The sequence below is a fragment of the Dipodomys ordii genome, unplaced genomic scaffold, assembly GCF_000151885.1.
Source record: "Dipodomys ordii isolate 6190 unplaced genomic scaffold, Dord_2.0 Scaffold186, whole genome shotgun sequence".
In the NCBI taxonomy this organism is placed as follows: domain Eukaryota; kingdom Metazoa; phylum Chordata; class Mammalia; order Rodentia; family Heteromyidae; genus Dipodomys; species Dipodomys ordii.
In genome coordinates, this window is record NW_012267402.1 from 1,193,289 (window position 1) to 1,210,091 (window position 16,803).

The 16,803-nt window shown below is 38.7% G+C and overlaps 1 protein-coding gene across 1 annotated transcript; it reads left to right on the top strand.

The window, feature by feature from the left end:
- The first annotated feature begins 759 nt into the window (after window positions 1-759).
- On the top strand, window positions 760-15,755 carry Sult1c3 (sulfotransferase family, cytosolic, 1C, member 3). Its single transcript, XM_013034266.1, has 8 exons — window positions 760-909; window positions 2,959-3,138; window positions 7,455-7,583; window positions 8,346-8,443; window positions 10,970-11,096; window positions 13,296-13,390; window positions 13,546-13,726; window positions 15,386-15,755. Exons 2-8 carry the CDS (start codon window positions 2,976-2,978, stop codon window positions 15,496-15,498), a joined length of 906 nt encoding a protein of 301 aa, XP_012889720.1. The 5' UTR covers window positions 760-909; window positions 2,959-2,975; the 3' UTR covers window positions 15,499-15,755.
- The last annotated feature ends 1,048 nt before the right edge of the window (window positions 15,756-16,803 follow it).

Sequence of the window (16,803 nt, forward strand, 5' to 3'; positions counted from 1 at the left end):
TGGATTTTCCTGCCTTATCTGGCTTCAAACTGGGATTCTCAAATCTCATCCTCATGACTAGCTAGGATTACAATCATGAGCCACCAACACCAGGGTTCTCACCCAATTCCAACAACAAGTTTGGGGAAGAAGGAATAGAATGTGTCTTCCACAGGACCAAAAGGGTTGAGTTAGAATACTGCAAGTTCCTATTCTGGAACTGAGCTTAAAAGTCCTTGTAGACTTTGATCTACAATGTATGTGAGGCTGCCCCCATCCAGGATGTCAGTACGATGAAGAAAGGATTATTGGGTTTTCATTTTATTAACTCATATTAGTTACACAAGGAGATATGTTATTGTTACATGTCTACTCATTTACAATATATTACAATATTGCATATAAAACAATAATATATAAAACAATTTCAAAGATCTCATTGCTCTATTTGCATAATTGCAAGCCATCTATTTCAAATGCATCCATCCTCTTCCATTCTCCTTGTCGGTCCAGATGCCTCGCTCTAGTAACCACCTCAAGATTTTTTTTGTTTTATTACCTTCATTATATCTTCCCGCTTGCCCTCCTCCAAGCTTCCTACAGATGGCTAACCTGCATCACTCAACTTGGGGTTTGCTGTAGACCAAAGTGCTAAGCCAGAGTTATAACTGAGGAAATGATTAGCACCTAGTCATGGCATAGCAGAGTGGCCTAGTACAAAGTCCTCCCAAGGGCAACCACCACCCCAAGGCTTTAAGTCATCTTTCTGCTCTACCCCACCCTGTATCTGGCTTTAAAAGCCCTGCAGAGCAGCAGTTGCCTCTGTTCTGAGCTCTGACTTGCACAGGGTGCCTACAACTTGACTCTGAATTTTTATCGATCTAAATTTTATCAACCTACGACCACTATCTTTGACCAGTGAACTGCAAGGTAAGCTTGCCAGCTCTGAGAAATGTCATGCTGGACTTTTCTTCCATAGAGGCATAGCAAAGAGCAAAAGCATTCAACTCTCACTAGTGACTGTTTTTATTTAATGGCTTTAGGCTTGGGATCCTCAGAATTGGATGCTGGAGGGATGTCCCTCATGGCTAGAGCTTAAACTGAGAGTAATGGCCAAGATTCCCATCTTAGATCTGTTGGTTACTAAAGGACTACTTAAACATTCTAAGTCTCACATCTGTGAAACAGCTACTTACTTGGTAAATTTATTGTAAGAATTAAGAAGAACTTCTTGTCAGGTCCCAATGGCACAGGGCTGTAATCCTAGCTACTCAAGAGGCTGAGATTTGAAGATTGCAATTCAAAGGCAGCCCAGGCAGACAAATCCAAAACTCTCTTATCTCCATTAACCAGCAAAAAGGCAGAATTGATAGCGTGCTAGCCTTTAGTGGAAAAGCCAAACAAGTGCTCAGGACCCTAAGTTTGAGCCCCACTATGGCTCAAAAATTTTTTCAAGGTGTTTATTAAAATATTATTGAAGGGCTGGGAAGGTGGCTCAGTGGTAGAGTGCTTGCCTTGCATGCATGAGGCCCTGGGTTTGACTCCTCAGCACCACATAAATAGAAAAAAAATAAATAAAATAAAATAAAGTATTATTGAAGTCAGTAGGCAAGATAGCTGTTTTAAAGAACTTTGCATTATTTTGTTTCAGTTTTCTTTGTCAGTCATGCAGTTTGAACTCTGGGCCTGGGTGCTGTCCTTGCACTCTTCAGCCCAAGGCTAGGGCTCTACCACTTGAGTCACTTCTGGTTTTCTGGTGGTTTATTGGAGATAAGAGTCTCACAGACTTTCCTGTGTGGGATGGCTTTGAACTGTGATCCTCAAATCTTAGCCTCCTGAGTAGCTAGGATTACGGGTGTGAGCTACCAGTGCCTGGCTTATGGTTATTTTTAACTATTTTTAACTTTTTGTGCCAGTACTGGGACTTGAACTCAGGTCCACATGCTCTTGTTTGGTGTTTTCTGGTCAAAGTTGGTGCTCTACCTATCACTTGAGCCACCATATCCATCTCTTTGCTGGTTAATTGGAGATAAGAGTCTCTCCAATGTATCTTCTTAGGCTGGTTTTGAACCGCAATCTTCACATCTCTGAGTAACTAGGATTATAGACACTGTCACAAGGGTAAAAAAAATTTAGTGTATAACATGATGATTTGAAATACACATACTTTGTTCTTTCCCCAAGAAATCAGCTGAATAATTGTACATATTTTTAATTTAACAACAATTCCCAATATGTTAGCGCCATCTCTTTACCCCAAGAAATGGCAAGACAATTAAACACTGCGGCAAGAGACTGCAGGATTCTTACCTGGATTTTTCATCATCACCCTCTTTTTCACAAGTCTTTTTTCTCTAGCAACTTTTGCCCTACTCATTGCATTCTCAAATTTAAACCCAGTGTTTGGCAAAGTGTAAATTAAGATAAATGGAAAGGCTAGGTGCTAATGGCTCAGACCTGTGTAATCCTAGACATTAATAAGGCTGAGATCTGAGGGTCACAGCTCCAAGCCAAGCCAAGCAAGGAAGTCCATGAGACTCTTATCTCTTATCTCTTAACTGTGGAGCTTGGATCAAGTGGAAGAGTTCCAGCCTTTAGCACAAAAGCAAAGAGGCAGCACATAGGCCCTGAGTTCAAGTCTCCATACCAAAAAAAAGATGAATAAATTAGAAAAGAAATAAATATTTCCAGAGGGAAAAAAGAAAGAGATTTCTGTTACTAGTATTTGGTCATTTAGATTATCTTCACAAGTTGAGTGTAATTCTCATCTTTAGTAACTATTAGTTTATATCTACTGAAGCATTGGCCAATAATAACCTAAACTTCTTCATCAAATAAATGGAAGTATGATATTTTATGAAACTCCTTTGAGGATTAAATAAATATGATATATAGAATAACTGATCAATATGCTTTTATAATAGGTTTTATTATATAATTCAAACAACAGTATGATAGAAATACTTTATTTTAAATAAGGTTGGCAGTATCAATTCATGATGGCACAGACTGAGAAGACTGAAGAGGAGTCAACCCTAATCAACCTTCTAGAAATTGATGGCGTCATGTTGCCAGTAATATCAAAAGAAATATGGGCTCGAGTTTGTAATTTCCAAGCCAGGCCTGATGATCTTATTCTAGCAACTTACCCAAAGTCAGGTAAGTATCAAAACCTTCCAACATGAAACTATTGGATCATCTGTATTGATCAAGGATATATAATTGGGATTTGAAAAGGAGCAATTCTTCATTTGGAAGATCTACTTTTTTTGTTTTATCAGACTTTTATCATCTCTGGACTGCACCAGTTTTTCATGACATGACTCCTAATTAACAAAACACATTTCCAAATGCCTTGGAATAGACCAGATAATACCTTCATTCCAGAATCAATAACTTAGATAAAATATCAATAAATCAAAAAATATATGATTTTTCCTACAGTATCAACTTTCATTCAGAGATTTCTATTAAAACAAGTTATACTACAGATAATTAAGATCTTGTTGTCCAATTGTCCAAAATTCCTGGAATATGTCAATGAAGACCTTTTCCTCTGTCCCAGTTAAATCTCATTCAGAGAAGCCAAAAGAGTTGACATTTATTTAAGATACACTGAACTGAATATTCCTAAGAAACATAAGTATATCCCTTATGTATAGAACTTGGTTTTCAAACACTCTTCCTCACCTAAAGGATCCAAAGATATTTGGAGAATCTTAGTTCTAAAGAGAGACTGTATGGGAAGAGCCTAGGATATCTTATTTTCCAGAAAACATGTAAATATTCAAAAATAATGGGTCAGAAGAACTTTAGAGCCAGTTTGAATAGGCTCACAATGGCCAAGGGTTAAATAGTTTTAACATCTAAAATAATAATATTGTTAACCTTTAACTGTTAACTTTAAATAAAATCTTTCGGACCAGCAATGATGAGGCTCTAGACTAGACTTGTACTCTAACCATAAGCAATTAGAAAACTGGACAAAAGATATGAAACTATTGTTTGCCAACATTAGACCTTAGCTTCTAGTAAGAAGACACTGTGAATGGAGTGTGGTAGCAGGCAAGTGAGGAACCACGTGTAAGAGTTCTGTGAGCTGTGATGGCTTCATTGAGCAGAGTGGAATGCTAGAGAGGAAGAAATTGCACAAAGAAGACTCATCTCCAATTAACCAGCAAGGAGCTGGAAGTGAAGGTATGGCTCAAGTGGTAGAGCACTAGCCTTGAACAGAAAACTAAAGAACTAAGGGACAGTGCCCAGGTCCTGAGTTCAAACCCCAGAATTGCTGCACATATGCAGACACACACACACACACACATACACACACAAACACACACACACACACATACACATACAAGCTAAAGCTAAAGCTCCTAGGCCCTAGTTCAAATCACAGTACTAGAACAAAAAAATAGAAAACATATGTTAGCCTTATTTAAACATTATGCAATCTATGAGAGATATATTGAATATATTCTGTTAACATGTACTTTTTGTGTTTTAGTGTTGGTTAGAAAATGATTTTAGTATTTTAAATAATATTAAAGTCTTAAAAGAAAATAGCAAAACATTTATTTATAATATTTATAATTTATATTTATAAATATAAATTTATAAATAAATTTATAATATAAATAAATATAATACATAGCTGTACCATAAACATATAATGTGTGTATATCCATATATGTATGTGTGTATAGGTAGAAATGGGCAGACAAGCAGGCAGACAGACAGAGACAGACAGGCAAACAGACAGACAGACAGACAAACAGACAGATAATTTAGGTACTGGAAGTGGAGCTGTGATTCAAGTGATAGAGCATTAGCCATGAAGTAAATAGCTAAGGGTCTGTGCCCAGGCCTTGAGTTCATAATGTAATTCTCAGCATGATGAAAAATAAATTCACCTGAGAAGTTCCCTGGCAAAAAATGTTTTACTTGAACCTAATCAAGATCAAATTTCCAGATTATAGAAACAAAAGCAAGAAAAGAGTAGATTAGTTACTATAAAGAAGTAATCAATACATTATAAATACATTAAAAACAATAGCAAGAAAGAAAAAACCACTTGTGTTCTTATCTTGGGGTTCATTTCACTTAACGTTATCTTATATCATCATATGTACATAACTTTTTACCTCTTCTGCTTGTCCTAGACATACACCATGGGACCTATGTTTCTTTGGGCCTGGCTTACTTCACTTAATATAAATTTTTCCAAGTCTTTTCATTTCCATAACCACATGTTCTTTGTTTCTTTGGTATGTTCTTCCTCCATGGTAGTCACCTGTTGTGACTGTATTTGATTCTGGTGCCCTGCATCTTGTATATAAATTTTTCTAAATTGGGGAGGGGGAGGGAAATAAGAAAATGTTTAAATAAGGATACAGGTTGACCCATTGTAACAATGAAATGTACAAGACACTATATTGAAAAAGAATTTTGCAACTTTGGTCGGGGGAGGGATTTTAGGGGAAAAACAAAGGAGGAGGTAACAATGCTTGATAGGAAAGGTACTCATTATCTTACTCATATAACTATAACTCCTCTGTACAGTATTTTTACAAAAAAAAAATTTAAAGAAGTGATCAGGCACATTCAAAATGCTAGACATACTACTAGACAGATGACTGGTTGTGCAAAATTCAACATCATGAGAAAAAAAAAAGTAAAGATGGAATTAGGCTAAGATACAGGACCTCAAGACCAGTCCATGAGCCAGGCACCCATGGCTCAAGCTTGTAATCTTAGCTACTCAGGAGGCTCCGATCTGAGGATCATGGTCCAAAGCCATCCCAAGCAGAAAAGTCCCCTTGAGACTCTTATCTCCAATTAACCACTCAAAAACCAGAAGTGGATCTGAGGCTTAAAGTGGTACAGTGCTAGCTAGCCTTGAGCAAAAAGAGCTCACATAACAGTGCCCAGGCCCTGAGGTCAAGCCCTACAACTGACAAAACAAAAGTCCTTAAACTTTAACCACAAAAGATACAAATGACAGTGTTTAGCAACTGGGAAAAACATTTAATACAAAATGAGCCCTTCACAACATTAGGATTTATAAATTAGATGCAATGAGAAATATGGAGGAAACATGATAGAAGAAGGTCATTTTTTTAATGTTATTATCTTTAAGTAGTTGTACAAAGGAGTTGGCATTCACCAAAGCAGTTTGAGAATACAGTGCATCTTGATCAATATCACCTTTTAGAAAAGGTCACTTTTAGGCATGAAAGTCATCACAAAGTTACTCTGAAATGATTCCTTCAAACTTGATAGCCGATGGATTAGATAAGATAGTTAAGTGATTGGTTGATACACACACACACACACACATATACCTAATACTTATATGTATGTGAGACAGAGGAGAAAAGATGGTACATAAGTCAGTTGGTACATTTTTAGGTAGATGATAGATAAACTTGATACAAGTAAGAGCTGGTAAATAATAGGTTAGATGAGAAAAAAATCTAAGAGAGCAAGTGGTTTCTTATTTTAATTTTCTTATCTTTAAGTGGTTTTGCAAAAGGTTTCAATTCAGCTTATCAGCTGATGGGAACAGTGCATCTTGTTGTTAATTTTTTTATTTACTTTTAAGTAGCTGTACAAAGAGGTTTCAATTCTACAAGTCAGATTAAGAGTATAATGCATCTTGATCGATGTCACCCCTTGCATCATACCCTCAGCTCTTCCAATTGCAAACATCCCCTCAAGTTACCTGGTTCTATTTTCATGTTTGCACATTGGACATTATGACTGTATTCACCACCTTTCCTTTTGCCAAAAAAAAAAGTTTTATAAAAGAAAAGAATTCTTTTCCAAGCAACTGTAATGCCTACTACTAAGAATAAAGATGGTGAACGTTGCAGTTGAAGGCCAGCCTGGGTAAAAAGTTCTAAGAATCCATTTCCTAAATATGGAAGTAACCATAGTAATCATAGTAATCCATGCCTGTACTTAGCCAGGAGGTAGGTAGGTAGATAGATAGATAGATAGATAGATAGATAGATAGATAGATAGATAGATAGATAGATAGATAGATAGATAGATAGATTTAAAAAGATAAAAGTCTGATGGCAGCCCATAAAAAAACTCAAAAACACAAAACTCTACTGAGAATCTGGAGCCGTGACACCAATGGTAAAGCTCTTGCCTAGCAAGCACAAGTCCCTCAGTTCAAACTCCAATACCACCAAAAAAACTTGACATTTTGAAGTATTCTTTATAACATTATGTTCTCTATGTATTTATATATTTCTGACAAAATTTGGAACAAAAGCTTCAAGTTGTATCACAGGAAATTTGTGAACACCTCCCCATGAAGGGAAGGTACACTAAGGAAGCAGTCCCTTCCGCCGCCTCACCATTAATCTAATTTCAAAGTGCTTTCAAGTTGCTGTCTCTCTTCAAAATACTTGATTACTTAGGATATCTAAAATCAAAAAATATCTGTTTCTAATTGTTTTCAGGTACAACCTGGACACAGGAAATTTTAGACATGATTCACAATGATGGTGATGTGGCAAAATGCCAACGAGCCACTTCTACAGAAAGACACCCTTTCATTGAGTTAACATTTACCCATAAAGAAAAGCTTGGTGAGTAATATGCAGCAAGAAGGGAAAGGCTTAGGCTAGAAGGTACCAAGGCTATGCTCAAAGTCTTAGGCAGGATTTCCCTGGATGCCTCAACTAGTCTTGTTTTCCATGGGCAACTTGCTCCCTGGTGAAGAAGTCAGACCTTAGATTTGGGCAGCAAAGCCTCCTCATGTTCTCTTAGCTGTTGAACTATACCTTCCCTGCAAGTTATTCGTTCTACTTCTTGTTCTTCCCAATGAATTGATGGAGTCCACCACCTTTTCCTTTCTACTTTCCATGTTGGAATTAGTGGGAGGGATGGAAATTCATGCTTAGCTTATGAAAAGAATGGAGATTATTTCTGAATAAGAAAGATGTAAGAGAGCCATGTTTAATAGATGTCCACAGAATTAGCTGAGGATGCTAAAGACTTCTGAGAATGTAAAAGCCCCTAGAATGAGACTGAATAACAGAAGGCTTAGCAGGAGCCAAGCACAGTGGTACATGCCTGTATTTCTAGCACTGGGGAGGCAGAGGCAGGACTGTCATGAGTTCAAGTCCAGCCTGAGCTACATAACAGATTCTATCTACAAAGAAGCAAGGAAGGAAGGAAAGGAGGGAGGGAGGGAGGGAGAAAATTTATATGTTCTTTTGTATACAACTATTGTCTCTTAGGGAAAAATAAAAAGCACCTACTAGATTACTACAGGAATGCAAGTTCAAGGACTTCCCAAGAATGGCAAGAATGAATGGAGAATATGGATTGTGTTTTTCTTTCTCTAGATTTGGACTGGGCTAATGAAATGCCCTCACCACGAATGTTAAAAACTCATCTTCCCTCGCATTTAATGCCACCAAATATCTGGAAACAAAACTGCAAGGTAAAGAGAGCTAGTTTCTCCTGCTTCCCTTGGATTGGCTACCCAAATGACATAAGTGAAGAAATTTTTCCAAATAATATAGGTACCACTGGGCATCAGTGGTTCACACCTGAAATCCTAGCTATTCAGGAGGCTGATATCTGAGGATCACAGTCCAAAGCCAGCCCTGGCAGGAAAGTCTATAAGACTTATCTCCAAATAACCACCAGAAAACCAGAAGTGGTGCTGTGGCTCAAAGTGGTAGAGCACTAGCCTTGAGCAATAAAGCTCAGTGACAGCACCCAGGCTCAAGACTGAAAAAAAAATAGGTGCCATTTCTATTAAAATCAAGGATTATATACATTTGAAATCTGTAGATATCCATGATTCCTAACATTCTGTTCCTAAGAGCCTATTTCTTTTTTATGCTTTTTTATTGTAAAAATACTGTATAGAGAGGTTACAGTTACAGGAGTAAGGTAATGAGCACATTTCTTATCAAGCCTTGTTACCTCCTCCTTTGTTTTTCCCTAACATCTCTTCCCTCCCCACCTCCCCACCTCCCCAACTCCTTCACCCCCAAAAGTTGTAAAGTTGTAAAGTTCATTCTCAACATGGTGTCTTACATACTAAGAGCTTATTTCATATCATGCTTTGCTCACCTTACCCAAAACAAAACTCTATGTTACTGCAAGCCAGAAAGTAGAAGGAAGCCATAGAATGAAAGGAATAAAATTAAATTTTTAACCCTTTATCTCTGCTCTGCCGAAGAGATGATCTCATCTGCGAAGCACAAATGTGAAGTCTATCCATCAGCTATACTTTCATACCTCCTCCACCCACATGATGAGCAAGTTCTAACCCAGTCATCATGTTTGCCCTCCTTGTTCTATATCTAATCTCTAACAAAGTCTAGTTATTCTTTAACCTGTTTGTTCTTTTTGTTTTGTTTGTGCCAGTGCCAGGGATTGCATTCGGGCCTTATGCTGTCACTCAGCTTGATTGCTTACCTCTGGTGCAGTACCTCTTGAGCCATGCTTCCAGCCCAGCTTTTGGCTGGTTAATGGAAGATGGAATCTTTTGGACTTTTCTTTCTGACCTGGCTTCAAATTGTAATCCTCTGGCTCTCAGCCTCCTGTAGATAGGATTACAAATGTGAGCCGTCAGAACCCAGCAATTTAACCCTTTCTAATCTGTCACTATCCTGTGTTATTCCACCTGTCCTGAAATCTTAGTCAATGTTCTCTTTTGAGTCCTAATTTACCTGTCTGCCTTGTCTTCTTACCACCTCCAAACTCTGTAGCCAGTAATTTTCCTAAAATGCAAATCTTCCAAAATGCAAATGCACTGCTTTAAACACTTCCAGAGGTAGAGATCAAGTTCAAGTACCATGACTTTCCCTACCTTTGACCTACATTAGCTGCAGATCATCCTTTTTACATTCCTTTCTCACCACACTCATGCTGAAAATACTACAGATCCATCATACATACAATGGAATATGTGTGCTTGTTGTATTTATGTTTCTTCTGTTGTACGTATGTTATAAATTTCTCTCTTCCGGCCTCTCTGGTAGACTGTAGTTCATTGTGGGAAAGTGACTTAGTATTGCTTTTTTTTTCATTCTAAACAGGGCCTGGCACACAACAGGGCTTCCTTATCTTCTATGCATTTGTTGAATGATTGATGGATCCTAAATTTCCAATCATCTAATTAGCAGGCCACTCTCCTTGGTTGCATGGATTTCTAGGAAGAAGCCAAGGGTAATTCAAGTGTGGAAAAAAAAAGAATAGCACATTAACAAAACCATTCTAATCATTGGGAAACCACCTGAGACACCCCCTCAGAAGGTGTCTTGTCACTATGTCTGCATTACAGGCAGTTCAGGACTCAACGCCCATTTCTCTGTTCTAAGCCTGACCAATCAGGCACCAGCCCTATAATAGCAGGAAGTCCCTCCAATTCTAAATCTCAGTTCACCAATTAGCAAAGGGAAATACCTCCTTCTCATTAGCTAGCACTGATGAGTCAAATGAATGATATGAACAAAATGCTTGCTCTTTCCCTAGCCTCTCCTCCATTCAAAGTGGATGACTGGCTTTTCAAGTCACCTTCTCTTCTAAATGTCAGGAATGTACAGTTTCTTCTCTGATCATTCACAGCACCATCTGACCTGCTTCCTCATGCCTATAATCTTTGTATGAATGGGGCACTCTTGTTTTGTCTCTAGACTCCTTTTGTCCATCAGAGTTGCAAGGTCAAAGAGGCTCATTTGTTTTCATTAAGTTTGTGTTTTTATTTGTTTTTTAAGACAAGGTCTTGATTGGTAGCCCAGGCTGACCTTGAACTATTGATCTTTCAGCCTTCATCTCCTGGTTATAGGCTGGAATTACCAGCCCGCCTAGTGTTTATTTCCTTTAGGCTGACATTGGATGAAGCACTATATAAGCTATATAAGAAGATGGAGCTACTGATTCCGAACACTCTCCTGCAGCATTTCACTCCATCTTATTTTTCTTGGGCTTCCTTCCTGCTCCTTGACTTTAGGTCATCTATGTGGCCAGAAATCCCAAGGACTGTATGGTGTCCTCCTACTACTTCCACAAGATGACCTCAATGCTGCCTGACCCTAAGAGCTGGGAGGATTTCTTTGAGAAGTTCATGGCAGGAAAAGGTGAGTACAACAGGTTTCTAGGTGCTCTGTCTTTTTGGAGGTTCCAGCAATAGGTGCATCTAGAATCTGGTAGAAAGTGGTATGAGGTGAAATCCTGAGCAAGCTGGTCCTGTCTTGAAGACCTAGGACTGGGAAAGCCAAGTAAAGGGATTTTTCTCCAAAACTTGATAAGAATGTAAATTGGAATCCTCTGTATTAGGGCAAATCCTAGATGTAAGCTTCAAGAAATCTGCAGAAACAAGGTGGAGAGTAATTTCATATACAAAGACCTGGAGGGATGGAAGCTCACAAGGTAGTTTCCTCTTGCCTTGATCTAACAATGTTGTAAAGTGTAAGGCCTCCATGTGCACTCACCGAAACATTTCATACTACAACATGTCTTCCCCATCAATCAAAATGTGCAATCATAGGAAATCTCCCTTACTATGGTAGTGCACAGCTATAATCCCAGCTCCTTGGGAGGTAAAGGCAGATCATAGGTCTAGACCAGCCCAGACACAAGCATGAGGGGAAAAAAATCTGAAAAACAAACTAAAAGCAAAAGAGAACTGGCTAAGCAAGTGTGAGGCCCAAAGTTCAATACACACACAAACATGGAAGGAAGGAAGGAAGGAAGGAAGGAAGGAAGGAAGGAAGGAAGGAAGGAAGGGAGGGAGGGAGGGAGGGAGGGAGGGAGGGAGTGTGGGGGGAGGAAGATGCCAGGTACCAGTGGCACACAGTTGTAATACTGACTACTCAGGACACTGAAATTTGAGATCACAGTTCAAGCCAGCCTGGAAAGACAAAACTAAAAGATTCTTTTTGCTGTTGTTCTGGTCTTGGGGCTGGAACTCTGGGCCTGGGTGCTGTCCCTGAACTTCCTTTGCTCAAAGCAAGCTCTCTACCACTTGATCCACAGCACCACGTCTGGCTTTTTGGGGTAGTTTATTGGAGATAAGAGTCATGAAATTTCCCTCAGGGACTGGCTTCAAACCATGATCTTCAGATCTCAGCCTCCTGAGTAGCTAGAATTACAGGTGTGAGCCGCTGGCACCTGGCTCCAAAAGATTCTTATCTCCAATTAGCCACCAAAAAGCCAGAAGTGGAGCTTAGCTCAAGTGGTAGAGTGATAGTCTTGAGTGAAAAAGCTAAGGGACAGCTCCTAGGCCCTGAGTTCAAGCTCCACTACAGAGAGGGAGAGAGAGGGAGGGAGGGAGAGAGGGAGAGAGAGAGAGAGAGAGAGAGAGAGAGAGCTTCTCCATCAGAGTTCTAAATTTGAATTAACAGTATGGTCTTTCTACTGAGGAAATTGTGCTTCCACAACAAAAACGGACCATTTATTGCCTCACCTTTCAAAAAAGCTGATGAACAAAATTGGCCAAGTGTTAACTCAGCCTAATAGGAATCTCAAAACCTTCACTGAAGAAAATGTATCTCAAGAAACTAGGGATGAAAAAAAAAAGAAACTAGGGATGCATAGACAAATCAAGATGGTTTAGATGTTTGTCAGAGCTTTGATGTAGAAGCAGATGCTAGTATTTCATCATAGCTATGTGGGCAGTACAGACAAACAGATGGGAGTGGTGTGGTATCATTTAATCGCAACATCCAAAATACTTAAACCTTTTATAAACGAAGTATCTATGTTCTGATGTTGAGACTTCTTTGTCCTTGGGAGCTAGTATTTGTCAGGGAAATGGACAAAAGGTTATCAAATTAGGAAGTGATGTCTGATGACAATTGCCATCTCTTCCTGGCATAATAATAAACACAGGACAGAGGCCTCTCCTTCTGATGATACTGCATCCGCTTCTGATGCTGCTGCATCTGCTTCTGATGGTTCAGTATCCCTTTCTAATGCTTTGTTTGGCACATGGGTGAAGTGAGAGCCACAGAAGGACCCCATGATTTAGCTGCCTTTATCAGTAGTTGAATTTAAAACTAAGCAGCATTTACCAGGAAAGGTGAAATGTTTCATCTCTTAAATGTTTAAGGTGAGTACCAGGACATAATATTTGTGGCCAAGTCTCAAGTTACAACTGTACATTACAAATCACTGATTGTAAACTCAGACAGCTTTTACTAGCAGAAAATTAATTCACTTTTGTCACATAAGCTAAGTAAGAGTTAGAGAGTTTACTTCGAAGAGATGCTAATTTATCTCATTGCCTTGGGTTTAGCCCTGGTCCTGAAAACTAACAATTCTCCTGCCTCTTCTAGTGGTTTGTGGGTCCTGGTATGACCATGTGAAAGGGTGGTGGGCTGCAAAAGACAAGTACCAGATCCTCTACCTCTTCTATGAAGATATGAAAAGGGTAAGTCATATTGAGCATGCTTGCTGGACCCAGCAAAGCCTGTAGTGATGTCATTCTATCCATTATGAGGACTCCTGCCTGATGAGCTGTCTCTTCAGTAATCAAATTCCTTTCTTATTTCCTTTTGTTCTAATTCCATCTTCCTCCATGATCAGAATCCAAAGCGTGAGATTCACAAAATGTTGGAGTTTTTGGGGAAAACTTTGTCAGAGGATGTGATAGATAAGATCATCTACCACACTTCATTTGATGTGATGAAGGAAAATCCCATGGCCAACCAAACTGGTGTACCTACCCATATCTTTGATCACAGCATCTCACATTTCATGAGGAAAGGTTGGTGACATCTCTTTTATTTAACTCAACTCTAAAACAGTATTCTGCCTGGAAAATGAAAATAATTTTTTTGCTGCTACTAGGGCTGGAATTCAGGGCTGGAATGCTGTCCTTTAACTTTTTCACTCAAGGATGGTGCTCTACCACTTGTGCCACAACTCCATTTCTGGACTCTTTGCTGGAAAGACCATTGTCTCACAGACTTTCATGCCTTGGCTGGCTTCAAACTACAATTCTCAGATCTCAGCCTTCTAAGTAGCTAGGATTGCAGGTGTGGACCACTAGCTTAAAAATCATTTTAAACCTAGTTTTCAGTAAGAAGTGAGATGGCTCAGTTCAATGTGGACTTCTGCCCTGCCTGTTTAGTGAATGGCAGTCCCACTGGTTCCAAGTACACATTGAAGTGTAATCAGAAATCTTTGAAGGACTTGATGTTGTGTTGACTGCTAGAACCCATGCCCAAACATCTAACTCAATAGGTCTTTAGTGAGTTCTCAGTTAATGTAGATGCTACAAGTCATTTGAAGACTACCTGTAGTCTTCTACAACCATGAAACCCAGATAAATCATAACCTCTTCTCAATGTCTCTTTCATCCTCTGCTCAGCCTTGAACACTCCCTGTTTAGTCAATCACTGTTTTTGTTTAGAAGGTGTCACTGTACAGAAGAGAAAATCATTTTCAGTTTGGTCTAGCTTGTATTTAGTACAGAATGTTATTCCTGCTTTGGAGCTGTGAATAAATACCATCTGAAAGAGAGTGAAGAGAGCATGAAGAAAAAGGAGATTGTATCCTCAAATGGTTAACAGAACTGACAGGGAGAAACAGACAAACAAAAAATTGACAAGAGAGTGAATAGGAAGCTCTTTTAGTGGGTCCCTGATAACAGTCCACTCAGATGAATCAAAATTTAATGTCCAGATTCTCTGGCAACATTCCTGAAGATTCTAATTTGTTATAATCCATAATTTTATATTATTGACAACCACTTTGGGCTAAATCTTTTTGCAGAAAGGTGAGAAAACACTAGAAATAATGCCATAGGAGATTGTAGAAAAGCAATTCATTCATTCTACATAGGATGGACTACCAAGGTACAGAAGTTGGAGGAACATCATTGATATCCACAGGTCACTTATGAGGAAAGAAGTATCTTCACCTAATAAGAATGATGTTATCAAACAAAATAAGTACTACTTTGTAAGACATTTCACTATGTCTCAGACAACAAAGTATTAGGGCTTGAAGTCCACTAGTAACCAGTTATAGACTTGTGGTTTAATATATCAGATGTGCCAATAGTGGTTACAAAATAGAATAATCCATCCCAGATGGGACACCCAGTGGGGCTGCAGGAATTTGAAAAAGAGGGTTATAAATGTGTTGTATGTTTTATAAGGGAGGTATATGAGGAGTAGAGCTAAGAGAGTGTCCATAAACCCAGGGAGAGGGATGGAGAATCATTCTGGAAGAGAAGTTCAGGTAGAATGGGCTAATAAGCCATTCATGGTGGGAAGAACCAGTAAAATGAACTGAAGAACCAGCCATATTGAGTAGGTCAGATAGAGAAGCCATCCATGTTGAGAAAGTCAGGTAGATTGTAGAAAAAGCAGGTGGAAAGGGCTGAGGGACTATTCATGAACTTCTTTTGATCCTTCAGGAATGCCTGGTGACTGGAAGAACCATTTTACTGTGGCTATGAATGAGACTTTTGACAAGCACTATAAGAAGAAGATGGAAGGGACCACTCTGACCTTCTGTACAGAGATATGAGAAGAAAAAATGGAGGGAGTATTATGTCCCCTTCCAACAATCTACTGGGCATGGGGAAATACTGAATGTTTGTTTGAAATTTGTCTTTTTCCCCCACAGAATCAGCTAGTCTGACAAAATACTAAAATGTAATTTCAATATTAATCAAATGGCTTCTGTACTAAACAAAATGAGTGAAGATCAGTGTCTCAAAACAATAGGACTTTTTTGAAATGCAAATATATTTTATTGTATGTGACAGACAAGGCAAAAACAAATAATTGCATCATTCATTCATATGTGTAATATAATATGGTCTTCACAAAAAAATAAGAGGGGGGAAGGGAGGGAGAGATGGGAAGGTGGGAAGGGATGGGAAGAGGAAACAAAGGAGGAGGCAACAATGCTTGATAAGTAATGTACTAATTACCTTGCCCATGTAATTGTAACCTCTCTGTACAGTATTTTCACAATTTAAAAAAAGTGATCAATTCTGAAATTACTAGATTTGTAAGTTGGATAGTTTTACTTAACCAATTTTGGCCTTAGTTCTTTTTGTAATCTGTGGTTGTAATTTTGTCTGCTTATGTAATTGCCTTAGAGCTTAAATAAATGCCAAGCATATAATAATTATTCAATTGGTATTCATAATTAACTAACCTATTCATTATTAACCCATATAATCTATTTGTGTAAAAATTAAATAATTTACTATGAAAAAAATAAGAGGTAGATATCAAAAGCTCCATTAAGAGAAAGGCCGGTGCCTAGGCATTTCTGTACAAAGAATCATTTGCTGTAATAACAGCAGTAATATGGTGGCATTGAAGTCTTATATATCCTTCACTCTCATGGAAACACCAAAGAAACACCAGCACTTGAATTAAAAGAAAATCAGACAGAACCCAAATTAAGATTCCTGCTGAGTGCTGGTGGCTCATGACTGTAATCCTAGCTATTCAGGAAGCTGAGATCTTAGGATTTTCGTCCAAAGGCAGCCTGGGCAAGAAAGTCAAAGAGAGTCTTATCTCCAATTAACCACCAAAAAGCTAGAAGTAGAGCTGTTGTTCAAGTGGTAGAACACTGGCCTTGAGCAAAAAACTCAGGAACAGTGCCCAGGCCCTGAATTAAAGTTCCAGGACCAGCACAGAAAGAAAGGAAAGGAAGAAAGAAGGGAGGGATGAAAGGAAAGAGAGAAAGAGGAAGAGAAAGAGAGAGAGAGGAACAGGAGGAAGAGAGAGAGAGAAGGAAAGAGAGAAAGAAGGAAGGAAAGCGAAAGAAAGAAAGAAAGAAAGAAGAAAGGAAAGAAGGAAGGAAGGAAGGAAG